Raw genomic sequence first — 21,355 nt, 5'->3', positions numbered from 1 at the left:
CATTGTCCTACATTTCTATATGAAATATGAAAAGCTTCTTTTCAGTATAGTATTTGTTTAATCTCTATAAAATACAATCATCTCAAGGTTTCAGGTCTTTAACTTAATGTTGACCAAAAATACACTTATAATTCTTTTAAAATTTGGGCTATTTGAACTACATTAACGATAATAGAATACGATGATAGAATACGGATCATCTTCGTTCTTCTCTGAACATACCTGTGTGTCTGAAGAAACTCATTTTGTCAACAAGAAATAAAACACAGATTAACACTTACTGGTATGTTTAAATGTATTTTTACATATGAACATGCATTAAGTTTAACTGACAAAATTGAATGAACCGACATTCAACTAATGACAAAAGGAAGACGTGCGGAAAACAAACAAAAAACAAGAAAGGAAATATGATGAAAAATAGCGAAATAAAAAAAAATAAAATATCTCTAGACACACCATGACGTAAAGATTAGATATACCATGCATATATTGCATAACTATATGTGCATTATAGTTTAAATCTTTCCGCATGAACTATGAAAATTTTCAGATTGGAAGTATTTCAAATCATAATATCTAGTGTATACCTGTAGTGCATAATTTATTATGCAATTTTTAAGATCAAATATACCGGTATGTACATGTACCTACAAACTACAATGGTGTAATTTATTTGCTTTCACATTAAAGAAAACGAAAAAAACAATATAAAAATGCATGCATATATTCATCAAATTCTTGTGATATTCATATATAAGAATATATTGTACATTGTTGAACGCAGATTGATTTAATGGAAAAATGGCCTTCGACATGTTCGAATTGTGGCGAGTATTTTCAAATTCTTTGAAAGATGTATGCATAAACACCTTATTGTTCTCTGTTCTTGTTTAGCTATATGATTATACCAATTTAACAATACACAGAAGGATTGATAAAACTTGTTTAATCTTGATAAAGATCTGGAAATTGAAGATCTAAAAATAGAACAAAAATTTTCAAACTATTTATAGCTATTTAAATAGAAAATAACACATTATATCTGACATTTAATACAATACTGTAACAAGCTGGTATAAAGCAGTGCTATGATCAGTTGCGGTTAATAATATGAAAAATTTCTTGCGGTAATTCTTACATGTCATGGAAGACGTTTCTTTGCAAAATTACCGAGAAAAAATACACGAGACATAAACATGATGATCAAAGCTAGAAAGTTATGTACACAGGTTAAATGCACAAATTGTACAGATCGGCCTGGTTATCGGACAATGTTTTCAAATTGCTCTTTGGTTGGAAACTTAAATCTTGTGACCACACATTTTGAAAATTTTGACCACTGTTTACCAAAATATGTGAGTTATTATATTCAAATGGCATCCATTTGGAACGACAAAGGATTGGCTAGCATTTGGAAATCTATAAAACTGCAAATGAACAACAATGGATATGTTTGTTTCTATTCACATGACCTTCTGCACATTCTGTTTGCAGTAAATTATTTTGAATTAAACAAATTCGACTTTGAGTGGCAAAATTATCAGAAATGTAAAAGTAGCCATGAAATAAACAAATGTTTTACAAATCAAATAATTGATGGCAGATATTCAAATCCGAGCAAAAAGGAACATATTCATAATATAGAAAAGAGTGTGAGTTTATGCAATACAAAAAAGTCAATGTCCGTTCAGGATTTCCTAACCAGTTATCAAGTTGAAAGTGATTGTATTCAGTTATGGAAGAAATTTGCAGCACAAAATGCTAGACTTATTATAAATACCCTTATCGGTAAATCGATTGGAGATAACTTTGAGAATAACGGAAAAGTTCATACAGATTCGTCTCTAAGTGTACTTTTAAACTGTAACTACAAGCACACGTGTGTGCATCCGCCTTGTTTGCATAAGAAGATATCGAGTAAACGTTTACAGAGGTACATATGTGATATACGCTCGGATGATTTACACACAAATTTGAATTTAAATCAGGATTTTATCCAAAGAAAAAGAAACGTCTGCTTACTCCTCTTATCACTACAGCAAGGTGATGATCCGGGTTGCGGAAAGCACGTTATTGAAATCACTTCCAAAATAAGACAAAAACCAATACCTTACTATGCACGTAGCTCTTTGATTTATATGTTTTCTTTGATTTGTGTGTTGGCGTATGAAAGCTTAAGACGAAATGATAATAAAAACAGGACAAAAGAAATATCGGAGAAATTATCTTCACTCTTAGACAGAAAACCATCAATTACGAAGATACAGAAGGATCGACGTATCCTCCAGTCTTTACTCGAGCTTAAAACTATCAATGTATGCCAAGATATAACTGCATATCCAGTTAGTCGAATGTCACTGAATAATATTTTAGATAAAGAAAGTTCGGGATCTTTGTCAGAAGGCAGAATGAATAATGAACTTATGCGACTTTCAACATTATCCAATTTTCCAGTACATGGAATAAGTCTTATTAGATTGGCAGAAGACGGGTTCTTTTCCGAAGGAAATGGAGATGAGCTAGTTTGTTATTGCTGTGGAATACGCTTAAAAGGTTGGAGGACTGATAGCAACCCAGCAGATATTCATCAAAAGAATTCTCCAAACTGCCTACATATTCTAGAAAAGAAATCAGATCCAGTGGATCTGTTAAGCAGCAGAAATTCAATAACAACTGATGGTTTGTGTGATTTTTTCTATCATGATAATATTCTTTTGCCAAATTCGTAATTCACCCGTTAAAAAGAGATTCATTTTTGAGTTGCTTCATTCAAGACGGACATACATTTTTGTTGAAAATCAATATCAACAGCTAGTGGAGATATTTTTTGTGTGCATAATGTGTGTAATTTTTAAGTTTTTCAAATATTTTCACTTTATTCACTCTTTTGTTAGGCTAAACATTTTTTGATGTCTATAGTTATTTTTTCCCTAGAAATTGGTTGAAACACCTATTTATCACCTTCAAATTATCATGCTTTGCATGGACAGCAATTTGCAAATAGACTATCATAAACATCTGATACTGTTAAAAGTACTCCCTTTGAAGTTGTTTGAATTTCTATTTGTGTTGTTGTTGCTTTAAACCATTTTGATTGCATAATAGTTATACTGATAGTTTCATGGGACGATGCTACTATTTTTGAGATGAGATATTATATTTGTATTCAACATAAATTATGTTGCCTAATAAATTTTCGTACATAATCAAGATATACATTTTGTAAGTTAGTCAAGCAAAAAGGTCGTTTGTATCCTTGAGTCCTACTTTATAACATTTATAAGTAGTTTACACCGGCTAACATATTTTAATAGAAATGAATTTTATATTTTGTTTTCAAAATGGAGGGGGAGTTTTTTTATCAAGTAGCAAACCAAACCCATTGCTTTAATACAGGGGAAAAAAAACAGACAAAAAATGTCATTGAAAGCTAACGAAAGATAGTAACGTGTCCACCTGTCCAACTAGCAGGGTTCTTCGGACTTTACCTTATTTTTGATGGAGAATGTTAAGTTTACATGATATATATGATTCCTTCAGTAAGACTTATTTTCGGTTAAAACATAATCGGCGAATAAGATACACTGCCACTCTCAACTTTATAATTAAGATGAGTTGAATAGACAAGGAAGCTAGGGTACATGAACATTCATTAGAGTAAACATTTGGCGTTTTATTGGGACCAATTTTAAATTCATAAACATCATATTTTATCAATATTTGTTCAAAAGAGGGTAACGGAAATATCAAATATTTGTGTTATGTTTTTTTGTCATTTGTTATAATTAGTATCATTGAACCTTGTTCACACATTTGACTCTAGATAAATATGAAACAAGATTTTTGATGTGCTGTCTGTCGTTTTATCTAATGACGTAATATCCTTCATCTTAAATATATTTGCAATTTTTTTCCCTATTAAAAAAAAGAAAAGTTCTGATCAACAAAGGGAGACATTTGTGACAAATTCAACCATTGAACTTAAATTATCTGGCAATCACCTTGTGGAGGTTCTGTAAGTATTAAAGGTATCTGGGGCTCTTAAAATTTCAATTGAATTTTTGTAATCGTGTCCACAATAATGCAATATTTCTTCTGTTATATTTCTTGATTAATCAGGCATATGAAACGTATACAAGTTTAAAAGACAAAAGTTAAATGGCAGATAAAAAATTAAATAATAATAAAAAGTAAATTGTATTTATAACTAAAAAGGTTTTTAGATTTGATATGTTGCACGGCTGAATACTCAAGCATATTCATATTTTTTCATTTCCAAACTTTGAAAGTATTTGTTAACAGGTAAATTTATGGTAAGGCCACGTTTTTGACCCTGGAATTCGAAAATAGAAGAAGAACTTTATATTTCCTAAAAAAGAATTTTCAGACGTTCATAATAACATAAACGGTACCAATTTTTCTGTACCAGATGCATAAGTCTGTCAAACACTTCAATCTATATTTTTGAATTTCGTGATAATCATTTGCATTTAGGCTGCAAACCTGTTCCTTGCACGCAATGCGAAACTGCCAAAAAATGTCATATCTCCTCTTTTATTTTTACTTTTAAAGACTCGAGGATTTTTAAGCAGTGTGTTGCCATCGTATTAACGTTAAACGTATATCTCATATTATGCACACTTAAATTGAAATCGGACAATAAACATGTTTTTCAGGCAGAACAGAAGGCAGCCATGCAAACGTATCCAATGGGGATATTACCTGTGAGCAAATCATGTGTACCGATGCAGGACATGAGGACAGTTTCGATAGCTTGTTGATATCTACATCTCATAATGCTGCACAATTTCCGTCGAATATGCAGGGAAGCACATCGAGCAATATCGCATCAGCTTTTCTTAGCCAACAGTCGGAAAGAATATTCTCAAATATGACAAATCATGTGTCATCTTCGATGTCAATGACGGAAGGCCAATCAACTGGTCAGCAATATCCAAGCTCAAACAACTCAGTACATTATTTTGCAGAAGGATATAGACTTTCTGATAGTGATTATGGAAGGGAACATACCTTGTCTCGCAATCCATGTTCTTACTATATTTTAAGCAATTGGCCCCGGTCATCCATAAGTTCTATGAATGGTAGGACACCATTTTCAGAGCGGCAGTTATCAATGGACGGTGAGCCAAATTTCAGTCACGATTTCAATCACCTATCATTAATGTCTGAAGAACAAATGTTACTTTCTAGAGATAACAATCAACCTCAAGATACAGACTTATCTTTACCATCTCAACAGATATTACAGAGATTACCAGACACTTTTGATCAGAATATACCATACACAAGTTATGACGAAGCATTAAGTACAGATTCCACCGCACACCGTCCGGCAAGACCGTCACAATTGAAATACCCTAACTATGAGTCACTTCAGAGCAGGAAAGATTCGTATTTTGATTGGCCAGCATATAGAAGTTTTCTTCACCCTTATGACCTTTCTGAGTGTGGATTATTCTTCACTCGTAAGTTTTCCATATTTACTTCCCTTTGGAACGTTCTTATATTATATTAGTAGAAACTACATAGGAAACCATTTATCAGATTCTTGCACATGTGTCGCAGGCGTTTTCGAATTTCCGATAGTTAATAGGATTTAATGGAATTATAAAACGTTGCAAAAGTGATTAGATATCAAACTGTTGAATACACGAACAAATTTGTTTAGTGTTTTGTTGCTTTAAGTTTTTTATGTTATGCAGTACAATTGACATGGGTGATCTTTTATTATGTATCTGCATAAATCCTCGAAAATAGAAGTATCCTTATGATTACATCAATTGAAATGCACAAAAAAAGTGTTTCAATATAACACACTCAATTTATGTTAGTTCCAATTTATGATAGTTATTAACTTGGGTTTTCATTTCTGTAAATTTTAATTTCTCATTTCATGTTCTTTATACTCGTTTGACCTAATAATCTCTATAAATTACACTGTTGCATCAATTATTCTCTGTTTATTATCTTATTTGCTAATTTTTCTCTATTCTCTATTATTTTTTTCTTTAACCTCTTTTTAATTCCTTTACTGTCGATTTTGTAAACCGTATCAAGACCAACATTAACATTTGAATTGAGCTTGAATGCCTTTACCAAATGCACGCCATCTTTTTATTAACCGGATTTTTGAAAGAAAAATCGATTATTGATTTGGGGATGTACGGCGGGCGGGCGAGCATGTGGGCGGTTTTCTGCTGCTAAACAGTGTCCGTTTATTAACATGAAAACGCTTTGACGAAATCTTTTCAAATTTAGATATGTTATTTTCAGTTACTAAATGAAGTTCAAGTTTAATTTTCCCGATTTTAGCTGTTCTTGTTGTGAAGTTGTAGACCTTTCAGTAGCAAAATTGATTTTTATTATATGAGTTTGAGTTATTTCCGTTTGAACACAAATTAATAATTAATTTCTATGTCATTTGGTCTTTTGTTTATTTTAAGTTATTTTCCTTTTAACAGAAATGTAATTAATAAGTATTTTATCAAAAATTGAATTCTTGGGGTTCTTTGATATGCTGATTCTCACTATGTACTTAGATTTTGGATATTGGACAATAATAGGTAAATGTCCAATTTCAAATTTTTCAGTTCTTTGACCACATTCATTTTGTGTCACAAACCTATGCTGTGTCAAATATTCAATCACAATCCAAATTCAGAGCTGTTTTAAGCTTAAATGTTGTGTCCATACTTGCTCAATTGTTCAGGGTTCGACCTCTGCAGGAAAATCTGGTTTGCTGTCACTCTGACAGCCTCTTGTTGTAACTTCATTTATGACGGATGCTTCTATTGGATCTGAAACTGCTTACCCTTGTGAAGCACATGAGTTCACTCTCCGTTTTATATTAGGGTTGTGTGACCATATTTACATGATTTAGTTTTCTCTGTAGTCTTTTATTAACTATCATTGGTCGTTTCCTATTTCGCAAACATATTATATGTCCGTCCTTTGCTTTAATTTTTATTTCCTCATTGGTATCTTTAACCTCTGTGTATGTAAAATTATAAAGATCATTGACAACTCTGCAATAACGTTCTCGTTTTATTTGTAGATTTTGAAGACTGTGTGAGATGTTTTCAGTGTGGAATCGGTAAGTTTAAGAAAAACATAAAGAGAAGTCTTTGGTTTCGTTTAAAACCAGCAGTCAAACGTCGGAGTTTTCAATGGACAGGTGTTGCTGGTAATACAATATTTTACATAAATTGATTTACAAACATTTACAAAGCTAGGCATTCATGAAAGAAAAAGATTTTTAATGGATTTACACCTTTTAGCAGATAGACGATTTTGTACCCAGATATGTACATAACTTACATAACAATCGCATGCAACTTTTCTAGGATTTTTTTGAAAGCTGCGGATGGATCCTTGATTGAAACCCTTGACAACTTTATTTAGTATGAGAAATTGCCTGCTCGATTTATAAAACATTTCATCAAAAGTGCCAATTTTAAACTGTTTTACATCGACTGTTTACATCATAATTATACACATTACATTCATGACCGTTTTAAATCATATATACTTACACGTCCACTCTGTGTTTTTGTTAGATGCATTTCTATTTGTATCCATCTGAGGAGTTAAGCCCTTTTCCACCGATTTTTATAGTTTGTTCTTATGTTGTACTGTATCACCACTGTCCCAGGTTAGGGGAGGGTTGAGCACCTGCTAACATGTTTAACCCCGCCACATTCTATATGTGCCTGTCCCAAGTCAGGAGTCTGTAATCGAGTGATTGTTGTTTGTTGCTGTTGATCCTATGTGTTGTATTTATTGTTTTGTACAGTTCTTGTATTGTTATGTTGCACCACTGTCCCAGGATTAGGGGAGGGTTGGGTTTCCAGTAACATGTTTATCCCTGCCACATTCTGTATGTGCCTGTCCCAAGTCAGGAGCCTGTAATTCAATGGTTGTCGTTGGTTGCTCTATTACATATTTGTTTTCCGTTCATTATTTTGTACATAAATTAGGCCGTTAGTTTTCTCGTTTGAATTGTGTTACATTTGTCATTTCAGGGCCTTTAATAGCTGACTATGCGGTATGGGCTTTGCTCATTGTTGAAGGCCGTACGGTGACCTATATTTGTTAATTTCTGTTTCATTAGGTCTCTTGTGAAGAGTTGTCTCATTGGCAATCATACCACATCAATTAAAACTTGTTGGTACAGAGTATGCAACAAAACCAAGAAAATAACACCTTAACGTTAATATATGCGAAGGGAAAAACCCAACTTTTCCTCTCATTTTACTGTTTTTCTTGTGAAATAGATTGCCGTTTGAAAAGTGTTTTGTCTCAGTTTTCAATGACCATCGTTTATCATTTATACTTTGATCAAGATATTTACAATAGACTGTTCATGGAAGTAGATATTGAGGTTTTCACTCACACTGATTTACTCTTGCATTGAACTCCTTTAGCTACTGATAAATATCAAACTCGCAAGAATCTTTCATTGTCAGTAATTTTACTAAGAAAACAAATGGGTAATTTCTTCTTTTCAGATTTTGCTCTTTCTTAGGGATGTTTAGATAAATCATGAATATGTTGACATATACAGACGAGGCTAACAAATAGCGTATAAGAACAAATGTTATCATGTAATTGCAGAAGAGCTTCAGTATTGGACAAAGATACAGAACATCGTAAAATACAATATGATCATGTAACAATATGCAAAAGCGCGTAAATTTGTTTATTAAAAAACCAATTTCCTGATTACTTAAGCTTCATCATATTAAACCAAAAAAAAAATAAAAATTTGAATACAAGAATGAAAAGTATTACCTAGTATATGGATGTTATTTTTCAAAATCTACGCGTAGTTTGATATGTAAAGCATCGTAATTGATAACTTTTTCTCTTAAGTGATTCGTCTGTTGAATATGACGGATAACTATTCTTGAAATATTTAGAGTACTAGAACGTTAAGTCACAGATAAAAACAACCAAGTTTTGTTTGTACAATGCTGGTGTGTTTTATCATACAATGCTAAAATACTTTTTGAAGGTTTGAGAAACTGGGAAGAAAATGACAATCCATGGGTAGAACATGCACGGTGGTCCCGCAAATGTCAGTATTTAATAAGAAGGAAAGGACAAGGATTCATTGACAGCGTCGTACAATTGTTGAGATTAGAAACGGTAAGATGCCATTGCCCTTTGGATAATGCACACTTGATCCTGTCTAAAGCTACTTATCTTTTTGCTGAAAAAAAGATATCAGATCTCTCATAAATTGAATTACAAAAGGTTACCGATTACCAAAAAAGCAGTGTGCAATATTTCATTGGTACCAAAAAGTTGTAGGCTGACTATATAATTTGGCGACTTATAAGAAGTAAATGGATATCAAAGTTATTATATTGTTTATGACGTCCGATATACTTTTTATTGACCCCAATTTCCCCCTCTTTCAATACATATTCTTGTATTCAAACCAACACTTGATATACAGATAAGGTGATGTGGTATTGTTTCTAACGAGACAACTATACAAATTCAAATTAAGTGGTTGTAAGTAACTAAAGGCAACCATACGGTCTTCATAATGAGAAATAACCCACACTGTCGAGTCGGCGATAAAATGCCCCGATATAAAATAATATAAAAACAATTCAATTGAAAAAACTAACGGTCTAATGTATAATAAAACAATTTCCGAAAAAAACCCCACCCCAAATATGATAGACATAAACCAACGACAACCACTGAAACACAGGCTCCTTACTCTAGACAAGCACACAAAGAATGTGACGGAGTTTAACATGTTTGCAGACTTATCTTGTAATATTTACATTAGTTCTATTACAGGGAAAAGCAGGTTTGTATTATACTTGAATAAGAATATAAGTTGTATAAGACATTTACAGTGTTTACCATATACAATTGTTCTGTTTTAGGATGAAGAAATTGCACAAAGTTTGGCACCTCAACTTAACCTAGATGGTAATTTAACATATCTTTGAATGTTTCTATAACGCCGTTCAAAATTTAATTTGCATCAAATAACTGTTAGCTCGTGTCTAAATGTGCATTATGCTCTTTATTGTAATTTATCAATTCCTACGAAAATGACACAGGTTTCATGCAAAAAAATAAATACAGATTCTTACAATAGTAAATTGAACATCTTGAAACATCTCTGGATCAAATGGACGTAAACATCAATAAAAACCCACTTTAACTCAAGAACATTGCATTTAATAAAATATATATTCATATGTAATAATAAACAACTTGAATAACAATTTTTGAAGGTCAAACTAATTCCGCGCAGTAAAAACTTTTAAGAAGTTGTAAACATCTGTTACACCTGTCATTTAGATTCATTAACAGAATTGATAAAGGTTATGACCTTTTAACTTAGCAAATTCATCTTCTGAGACCAACGACAACCACACATTGATAACGTTTTTGAAACAATGGACCCAGAAAGAATTAGATATGTATATATATTTCAATGGTCATTTACTATGCATATTGACAATAAATAATATAATGAATTAATTGATAACTTAAAAATAATTTAGCATTGCACCTTCTCTTGGGCATTAAACAAAAAAAAAATAAATAAAAACAAACACCAACAGCAACAATGAGAAAAATAACATCATAATAATTGTGATAGTTTTATTATTGATTGTACCAACGTTTCACAAAAATGATCCTAATTCAATTTAAATAGGTAGTGTTAGCAAAAATGTCTTATATATTTATAAGATGTATTAATTGTAGAACTTACAACCATCAGAAGAAACCCACTTGAGCACAAAGCTGCCATATATGTTTTGTGTGAAAGAATATTCGATAACAAAGAACTGGTTCAGGAGTGCATGACCACACTACTAAAAACACATAGTAAGGTTACTGCAATATGCAAAGTTTTACCTATTTGTTTTGGAAAACGATACAATTCAGTTTTAAACATGTTTTATAAACAATAGTATGTTGATTATTATGGTCAATTTCGATTTCTGATGCTTTTTAGCGTTAACGATCAACTTTGGAAAGCTATATTATGATTTGATTTATACGTTTGAGATGTCTTACGTAAAACTTTCATAAGTTCAATAAACGTGAATTTCATAAGCTTCACTTTATGTTTAGTATAAAATAAAAACAGAGAGTGCAAAACAAACTGAAATAACGCATATCTTGCTATCAATAATAACAGTGGCCGGTTTTTTTACGTATTCTGTGACATGTACTTTTATATTTGCATCATCAAGTGTTCCTAGGAAGCACGAAAGCGAGTTATGAAAATAGTCACAACCTGTATCTTTCGGTTAATTTTGAAACTATATCACAATTAAGGTTGAAATCCCTTCAGCAAAAAAAGAGAGACAATATATCAAGGGGCAATAAAAAATAATAAGTCCAATCAAAACAGACAATACCGTGGACAATAAGACGACAAATAGAAAAAATACAAACAACAGCAAAAACAACAAAATGCTACACCACACCAAACATTCAGCTGGATAAAACAACACGAAACCCACCTTGACTTTGGAAAATACAACTTGACCTTTTGATGGATTTGACAGTTCTAATTCCTTAATATTTCATTTTGAATTTATTCTAAATGAGTTTAACTCCCGGAACATTTTAAATGCGAGTGAACGTCCGATGCATGTGTTTTGAGTATTAATAAACACTGTATAATACACTGCTATTCTCCCGATAAATCAATTGGATTATATACCATTGCTTTCATTCTATGTTACTTGAATAAGTCCGTACAGTAAAACCTGTACATTAAGGGCTTCCCCTGGACCAAAAAAAAAAAAAAAATTACCTGACAAAAGAGGTGACCTTTTAATTGGGATTCAAAATGCATAGGTATCACAACGAGCGGTACAAGACAAGGGTGACATGACCAGACAGGGTTTTGCTTAATAGAGGTGATCTTTATAGCGACGCATGTCATAGTTGGTTCAGGATCTGCTTACCTTTCTGGAGCTTGGTTTTTGGTGGTGTTTGTGTTGCTCAGTCTTTATTTTTATGCCCCTAGGCAACGGGGGCATTAAGTTTGACCATCCGTCCGTCCTTCCGTCCGTCCATCCCATTTTGGTTTCCACACTCTAATTTACGTTTGCCTCATGCAAATATTTTGAAACTCACACACTATGCTTAGAACCACAACTGGCATACAGTGTTTAAATTTTGGCAGTAAGGCGCTTACCGTTCTAGAGTCATGCCCTTTCTAACTTGGCAAATTGCATTTTTTCCGTTTCCGCACAGTAACTTATGTCTTTTTAATTCAAATTTAATCAAACTCATACAGAATGCTATGAACCAAAACTGACAGACAAACATGTAGTAAGCATTTGGGCAGTGAGTAACTTACGGTTCTAGAGTTATGTCCCTTTATAACTTTAAAAATTGGAATTGTTTATTTGAAATTCATACACTATGCTAAGAATCATCAGTTGTAGACAGTGTTCGAATTTGGACACTGAGGCGTTTACCGTTCTGGAGGTACCCCCTTTAATGCCCCTTTTTAACCTGGAAGATTGCATTTTTTTTCGTTTCCGCTCTCTAAATTAAGTTTGTATCATCCACATTTTATGAAGCTCATACACAATGCTAAGAACCACAACACACATACAGAAGTCGCATTAAGGTCGTGAGTTATACACTGTTCTAGAGTTATGTCCTTTTTAACTTGGAAAATTGCAAAGCTTGTGCGGGGGCATTCGTGTCTTTAGACAAATTCTAAGTTGTGTTGTTTTTTTGTCAGCGACTAATAAGTTTGAATATCCTGTTGTTATCTTTTTCCTCTCTAACAGATTTTACTATCGAAGGTAAACAAAAATTACAAATTTGGAGGCTTGATGCAGCAAATCGACGGATCGTCAGCCTATGACCGTTTGCTGTTTCAAGTCGCTGCTGTCTTTTACTATCGCCGTCGGTACGTTACACGATGATGGAGATCGTCTTGATTAAGGCATTTATTTCTGCCTCCCTCCTCAGCTGGCCGCCTTGTCCGGCTAGAATGGCCTCGAGTGGGGTTATTTTCTGCAACAGCCAGTCTCTCGGTTTTAAGTTATACGACCCATTGTAAAATTGTGAACAAATTTGCAATCTTACTTTCATTTTTCATCTTTCTCATGAATCAATGCTCAGAGTACATACATATCATCAAATTATATTTTATTGGTAAATTTAACCTCCCGAGATGCCTGAATACTTCAATGAAATACATGTATGAGTTATTGCCATGTGTCGTCTTGATATGTATAACGACGAACAATCCGCAGTTAACCGCGGTTATCGATCGTTTTGTGGATCATTATCGAATTTGGCTATACTCAATGTAGTTGACCACTTTCTAACGATCGGACAACACTCCAATCTGTTTTCTGTTCAGGTAATTATAGCATCAGTCACGGAAATGTTAGCCTTCAAATTTTTCGAGTTGTATATCATCACTTCAAAGCCAGAGATCTTTAAATCAGATAGTAGAACGAAACATTGCCAGATAATTGTAAGCGATGCGTTATCAAATGATCTGTAATTCATAAAGATTGAAAGAAAGAAATCTGATTGTTTGTAATACGTGCCAGAAAATTATTAATGAACAAGAACTCACAATCACACATAAGTTATTATCGACTTGTCTTTTCATCCGAACGCATTTTAAGTCGAAAATTTAATACTTCTGCTCGACGAAATAGAAGGCATGGTCACAGAAAATATATACCACCTGCTGTGCACACCGTGACAATTGATAATCTGTTAACGTTTGTTCAAAAACCTTTAGGAATTCATCATATCAGAACTAAATTATACTCCATTCCATTGTCAAAACTTTTTTTTATTATTTCAAGAGGCCCAAAATACTTCCGTTACTGATTCTCGTTCTGTTTTGTATAGATTAGTTGCAATAATCATGGACATTAGTAACCATAGACTATTTAACCCCGTATCGACTACATTCAAAAATGAGGAAAAACGTTATTTTTTTAAGGTAGAATTCGCCAATAAAGGTTTAGATGCTGTAAATATTAGCAATGATTTCCACCAGAAATCTGTACAAAAAACTATACCTGATTACTTCAAAAATAAAGCTACACCTGTTATTTCTTATACTTACACCAAGTCTATTGCATCCAAGATTTTCAACCACAAGAGGGTTTTAGAGGCCTTTAACCTCAAAGATGTGAAATCCAAGCCTCCGGATTGCTCATGTGCATCGTCGCAATACAATTATAGTCCAGCTGTTCATGTTATTACTGGCGACCTTGGCATCTTTACCAATGAACAACTAAGAGAGTTGTTAGCGAAGGGATCAAAATATAGAATTCCCCAGCCCATCAACTGGAAAAAGAACTTCAGGTTACTGATGGATGCCGTTGAGGACTATGCAAGACAATGGGTAAAGCGCGAACCAGACGAACCAGAACTGGACACTTTGTCTGAATGGATCAAAGCTATTCGACCATGCATTCAGAAGCGCATTCAAAAACTACGATGTACTATGAGCACAAGAGTTACTAACCCTTTCAAGAATCCGGATGTTGTGGATGCTTTATCCTCTTTGCATGACAAATATGTCGTTGTTCCAGCAGATAAAGCCTCCAATAATATTGTCTTCATATGTAAAAACCATTATTTGCAATGTCTCACAACAGAGCTTAGAATAAATAGAACTACCGGTAATCCTACATATTCTTTAACATCATTTACCAAGGACGAAATTTTACAAAATCACAAATCTGTCCTTCTTTCTTTTGGTATCAACATCAAAGAAAACGAAGAAAATTTACCATCATTATACTGGATACCAAAACTTCACAAAACTCCATATAAAGAACGATACATAGCTGGGTCATCAAAATGTTCGACTAAACATCTTTCTAGAGTACTGACTACTAGTCTTTCTACAGTTAAAGATGGGCTTCAAAAGTATTGTGCTGATATTTATTCTACCAGTGGTGTTAACCAGATGTGGATTCTCAAAAATTCGAAAGATCTACTGCTTAATCTTCGATCACAATCTTTGCAATTTTGCAGCAACATAAAGACTTTTGATTTTTCTACGCTTTACACTACTATTCCCCATGCTCAGTTGAAAGATCAACTTCACCATCTCATTAAACAGAGCTTTTTCTATAAAAATGGAAATCGTAGATACAAATTTCTTGTTTTGGGTTACAATAATTCATATTTTATGAAGAACCATACTGAATCTACCAGAAAATATACTGAGGATGATATTATCAAAATGCTGGACTTTTTGATCGACAATATATTTGTTGAGTTTGGAGGATTTATATTTCAACAGACAGTCGGTATTCCAATGGGTACTAACTGTGCTCCCCTACTGGCCGATTTGTTTTTGTACTCGTATGAAGCAGAATTCATTCAGAACCTTCTAAAAGACAAACAGAAAAAGCACCTTGCGAGATTCTTTAATTTTACTTTCCGATATATAGATGATATCCTATCATTGAATAACCCATATTTCAGTCAATACTTACATCTAATATGTCCCATGAAATTGAAATTAAGGATACTTCTGATACTAGAAGGACTGCTTCATATCTTGATCTTTTCCTCAATACAAATGGACAGCTTCACACGAAAATCTATGATAAACGGGACGATTTCAACTTCCCAATTATCAATTTCCCATTTCTCAGCAGTAACATACCCTCTGCCCCTTCCTATGGTGTTTACATATCTCAGTTGATACGTTATGCTCGTGCATGTTCACACTATACGGACTTCATATACAGGAGTGTGCTTCTAACGCAGAAACTTCTCCAACAAAGTTATGAGGAGGACAGATTAAAAATGACACTCCGTAAATTTTACGGACACCATCACGAATTGGTCGATCCATACGATGTGTCTTTGTCAAAACTAACTAAGGATATTTTTACCACGTCTTTTATTGTGGTTTGACATTACGTCGTCTGATCTTTCAATTACCGAACGTGACTTATTCCCGATTGTGACTGTTTTGCTGACTGTGAATTCGCATTGCTATAAGCCGTATCACGGTACTTTTCTATACAAAATTCATGTATTTAGTTTTGATGTTATATTTGTTATTCTCATCGGATTTTGTCAAATGTCTTATCGTATGTAGTTGTAAATCTTATTTTTTTTTTGTATTCGTGTGTTATGGTAAAGATAATTAATAACCCAGCTCATTAATTAGATTTTAGTTTGGGTCAACTTAATTTATACGATATATTTAGTTTACAGTTTGATTTAGAAGAAACAACGACATAGCTAGATAATACTATTAATTATCTAGTTACTACCACATTTCATATTAATTATTATTGTAATTTTCATTGTTATTAATAAATGTTATATGAGTATTTTAAACCAAATCTTGAATTCTATCCTAATTCTATCCTATTTTTGGGGAAATTTCAGAAATTCAAATGTGACGTCATCTTTTTTTTTGCGTTGATCTCTTTGGCTAACTCGGCTGTGAATTTTTATGTGCTGGTTTCTGTTGTTTTATGTATCCGTTTTTATACTGTAGTTAGTCACCACTTCGGTGTTATCATGTATATCTATTATATAGTCATTTGTATAAATTTACTGTTTGCAATAGTATGAATTATTCTAAATACTAAGGATTTTCTTATCCCAGACATATAACCTTAGCCGTATTTGGCACAACTTTTTGGAACTTTTGGTCCTCAATGCTCTTCAGCTTTGTACTTGTTTTGGCTTTCGAACTTTTTTGATCTGAGCGTCACTGGTTAGTCTTGTGTGGACGAAACGCGCGTCTTAAATTTTAAACCTGGTACCTTTTGTTAGCTATTATTCGTATGTTTCTCTGTCCTATATGTTTTCCCATTTATTTTTATTGTAGTCCTGTCATGTAATGTTGTCATTTTAATGTTATATTTAACATTGCCATAAAAGCAGAAGGTTTGGCTAGCCACAAAACCAGGTTCAACCCACCATTTTTTTCTTAAAACGTCCTGTACCAAGTCGTTGATATATTAAAGTTCGTTTCTGATTGTGTTACATTTTAATGTTGTGTTTCTGTTGTGTCGTAATTCTCCTCTTATATATGATGTGTTTCCCTCAGTTTTAGTTTGTAACCCGGATTTGTTTTTCCTCAATAGGTTTATGAATTTCGAACAGCGGTATACTACTGTTGCCTTTATTTGATGAAAACGATTGGGAAATTTAGATTAAGCATATTTCCTGGAATAAATATAGATAAACTGAATCAACTTATTCAAGTCAACATTTTCAAGGTATTTGATAAATTCGCTGTTCACATCACTGTTACGTTAAATACAATTAGAAAATCAATAAGACAACATTAATTTTAATGTAATTCCACGATTGGTCATAAAAAAAATATAACAGTCAAAATAAATGTGCTTATTTTTCTTAGATTGACGACTGATATATGTTATAGGTAACTGCATAATTTACTTATCAATACATTATTTCAGATTGGCATTCGATTACGAGGGACCTTTTGGTTACTTCCATTCTTGAAAAAAATGAAACCACTTCTTCTGGAAGCAGTAGCGGTCCAGATACTGCTACTGACAAATTGAATAATTCCTGGAATGGTGTCATTGAAAACAATCAAAATGGTTTACTAGATAAACCAGAGATCACATTACCAACTAAAGATTTAAAACCGATAGACATGGATATTGAGAGAAAGAGTAAAGGTGTGTTTAGAATCTATCAACGATTTAACAGACATTTTAATTGAAATTCAGAGTTATTGTAAATTTGAAATAATATAAAAAAAGAAGATATAGTATGATTGCCAATGAGACAACTATCTATGAGTGATCAGGATGACTTTGAATTTAGCAAAACAGGTCACAAACCTGCCGTCAACAATGAGCAAAACCCATATCACAAGGCAAGCTATAAAACACCCTAATTTGACAATTGTTAAACAAGGCTATAACATACCCATTTTAACAAAAGGATAATTGTTCAATGACAGATTTAATAACGTACCAAACTTTATGCATACGTATAATGCATTTGTATGGCCAATGGAACATGATTCAAATTGGATTATCTCCCGTTAGGCATCAAATCACAACTAAACGAAATGAAATATACGTATGTCAAATACACGTAGGTATGAAGTAAAAAAAGATATGAGTAAAAAAATCTGAAAATCTCATATGTAACTTAAAATTAAAACATAACATTTGTTTATTTCTGCATACTCTTGTCTTAAAGCTGATGATGACCCGGACACACTTCAAAAAGAGAATGAAGAACTGAAAGATTTATACACGTGCAAAATATGTTTGGATGAGAAAGTCGGTGTAACCTTTCTACCGTGTGGACATTTAGTTACCTGTAAATTGTGCTCTCCAAAACTTCGGAAATGTCCTCTTTGTCGAAAATTTATCCGCAGTACAATCACAACTAAGGTATAGTCCAAATAATTTATATCGTGTTGCATTCTTTGAGAAAGATCTCAGCAATATTGGTTGGAAATATCAAGACCCGCAAACAAAGTATGACAACATCCACTGCTTGTTATACTAGGTGTTCTTAAGTATAAAGTTAAAAAGGACAGATACATGTGTTTTGCTGATAATACCTTATCATGTCATTAATAAATTAGTAATAGTGGATTTCAAGTTAGATTATGCTTTGTTTAACGATTCATAAAGAACAATTGTTTTACTGTGTTGACTATGTTCTAAAAATGTAAAAAATATCGTTGTTTCTCATACTTTTACATTCTAAAAATTGTATTTATTCTGCTTTAATAGTAACTTTTTTTTTCAAATTTAATCAAATATTAATGAATATGTTCATTGCATGAATGTTGTTAGTATTGACTTTCAATAAAAGGAATATGTATAACAGTAACCTGCAAACAATGAAATTTGTTACAATCGTGTAGCCTTTAGTTGCTTAATAGTGAGTGTTTAAGTTTATGTTAAAAAAACCCATGATACAATATTAGAACAACGATGTTGTATCCATGGCAGTGTAATTTAAGCAATACTATTAATGATAAAAGCAAACTAACACGAAACATTTGAGTAAATATGTTTTGACAATGTAACTTACATTTTCGAAATGAAATGAATAAACCTACTGAAAAAGTTCATACCTTCTCAGCGCCTTTTTGAAAATCTACCATCATTAGGAACACTCAATTCCAAACATTTGAAATCCAAGGATGTATAAGACCAAACATATTTAGTTTCTTAATTTGTAACAAAATAATTCAAGATAATTTTGTTATAAATCATTCCAGTAACAAAGCACTGACTACTAAGTTTGTGATTTCCTCGGTCCACAAGAAAATATGTACAAATTTGGTATTTGTCATATGCATACCTATGTTTACCATGTATGAAATAAGTCGTCATATGGAAGATCTTTGCTTTTCTCTGTTTATTCTATTCACAACTTTTTGATGATAAAGAGCTTTACCTTGAATGTCGATTTGTTTTTTTCGCCTCTCTGTTGCATATCTTATGAACGTTTGTTCATATCTATGTGTAATTACCTTCTAGATGTTGAATGGTTATTTTTGACGTTGACTTACCTTCATTGACGTTTACCCCATTCTCATTTTATGCATAGATGGAATGTTTAATACATTTGATAGCTGTTTTGTTCTAAATTTAATCTATGCACCATCGTCAATCACATACAGTTGTAAAAGACCTGAGGTTTACACATTGTTTTCATTTTTTATAATAATACAAATATTTCCAAAAAGAACAATGATTTTCTTTAAAAAAGCAGATTTCATGTCAAAACAAAAACAAATAAACAACACAACAAACAGACGAACATCAAAGTAAAACAAAAGACATTCTATGTTATATTCATAAAAACCTCCAGATGTGTTTAACGAAAACTTAATTCCGACAAATACATGTTCTCATAAAATGTACTTAACATATTTTCTTTTATGAATAGAAATACGAACAAACAAAATCGTCAAAAAGTAAAAAAAAGCATATACACTAACGCATTTATTTACCAACAATATCAAAGGTATATTATGTAAACATTAACAGCAAAGGAACACATAAAATTACAAATAATAATTGTATCGACCAAAATCATGAAATATATAAGCAATAAGAATTTCAACGCAACATGAGCTCGTAATATGCTCAATTATTTAAAACTACTACATCATACAGATAAATTTATGTATTTATACTAAACTTTACTAGAACAAATGCTTAAACATAACACTTCTTACAATAGAAGAACATTCATACTCCTGAAACAGTTGAATGATGTTTTGAACTAGATAACCATTAAATTGCGACCAATTTGCTTGAGGACTGTACAAGGCTGAACTAAGTTACAAAGTGCTACGTCACTTCAGATTGAGCTAAATTCTAACTTCCAAAACCGATTACGCTCCCTACGAAAACACAACAAAATTATAGTATTTCAAGTTCGACTATAATATCAGTCACTTTTTACAGCTCATAGAATCATGGATAGCGTTTTACATGCCAAGTTAGTAACCGAAATCTAATGAAACTGTGATACTTTTCGACCTTATATTTTACATCTTACATAACATTATAAAAATCAATGTATTTTCAAAATTAAATGTCAGCAAAAATGTTTGTAAACCATCGGTCTGTTCTTTTGGGATACGTATAGATGAAAGTATATGAAAAGGCTAGAATTAATAATCAAATTATTCAAGAAAAAAACTGTTCCTAAACAGTATGAAATATGCAGAAGAAGGAAACTATTTTATCAAGAATGTATTCGAATGCTGTAAACGATATTGACCTATATAGCGGATACAAACAGTAAATTGGATAGGACCTAGCTGATGAGATAAAAGGGTTGCTTATTTATGAATGTCGTACGCTGACTTATACATACCGCTTCATCATGTTCTTTAGGATTCTGTTTAATATTTGTATCATCGACAATCAACCACAATTCCGATTACACATTAACGCAACCAATATTATCTTTTGATCAAGGCTTATTCTTTGATAAATAATATATATATAATATACTTTAAATGAAGTGGATGTAAGCAATTATAGGCAACGTACGGCCTTCAACAGTGGGAAAACCCATACCATATAATAACTGTTATGAATAAGTCTATTAAGGTGTGGTATTCGTAATTGGGTGGTATTTCTGATTTTATAATTATGCATTTCATAATTGATAAGCTGATTCTGAATAAATAGCCCTCTACATAGGTAAATGTTTGACGTTATAACCAATTTAGCTCCATGAGATAGCGATGTCCGAAATTCCTTTTACACATTATTTCTTTCTAAAATAAATACGTCACTGCTGTGACCATTATCTTTAAAGGTAAAAGAGTCAGTAACTTTGA

General features: G+C 32.4%; 1 protein-coding gene across 6 annotated transcripts in view; it reads left to right on the top strand.

Moving 5' to 3' along the window:
- The first annotated feature begins 1,074 nt into the window (after positions 1-1,074).
- Positions 1,075-21,355, top strand: part of LOC127724405 (uncharacterized) — a 58,776-nt gene continuing 38,495 nt past the window's right edge. For 2 of the 6 annotated variants that reach the window (XM_052231345.1, XM_052231346.1), the window contains exons 1-3: positions 1,075-2,682; positions 4,680-5,489; positions 7,079-7,117. In XM_052231345.1, coding sequence (XP_052087305.1) covers positions 1,200-2,682; positions 4,680-5,489; positions 7,079-7,117 — 2,332 coding nt within the window. In that variant the 5' untranslated portion in view covers positions 1,075-1,199. Of the gene's footprint in view, positions 2,683-4,679; positions 5,490-7,078; positions 7,118-9,037; positions 9,172-9,929; positions 9,976-10,764; positions 10,888-17,132; positions 17,268-17,471; positions 17,700-18,231; positions 19,456-21,355 lie in introns of those variants that run through there. The other 4 variants (XR_007992488.1, XM_052231341.1, XM_052231342.1 and 1 more) reach the window with 4 other exon arrangements.

Source organism: Mytilus californianus, unplaced genomic scaffold (genome assembly GCF_021869535.1).
Source record: "Mytilus californianus isolate M0D057914Y unplaced genomic scaffold, xbMytCali1.0.p SCAF_14, whole genome shotgun sequence".
In the NCBI taxonomy this organism is placed as follows: domain Eukaryota; kingdom Metazoa; phylum Mollusca; class Bivalvia; order Mytilida; family Mytilidae; genus Mytilus; species Mytilus californianus.
The sequence above is the reverse complement of the archived record's forward strand: the minus strand, read 5'-3'. Positions and strand labels throughout refer to the sequence as shown.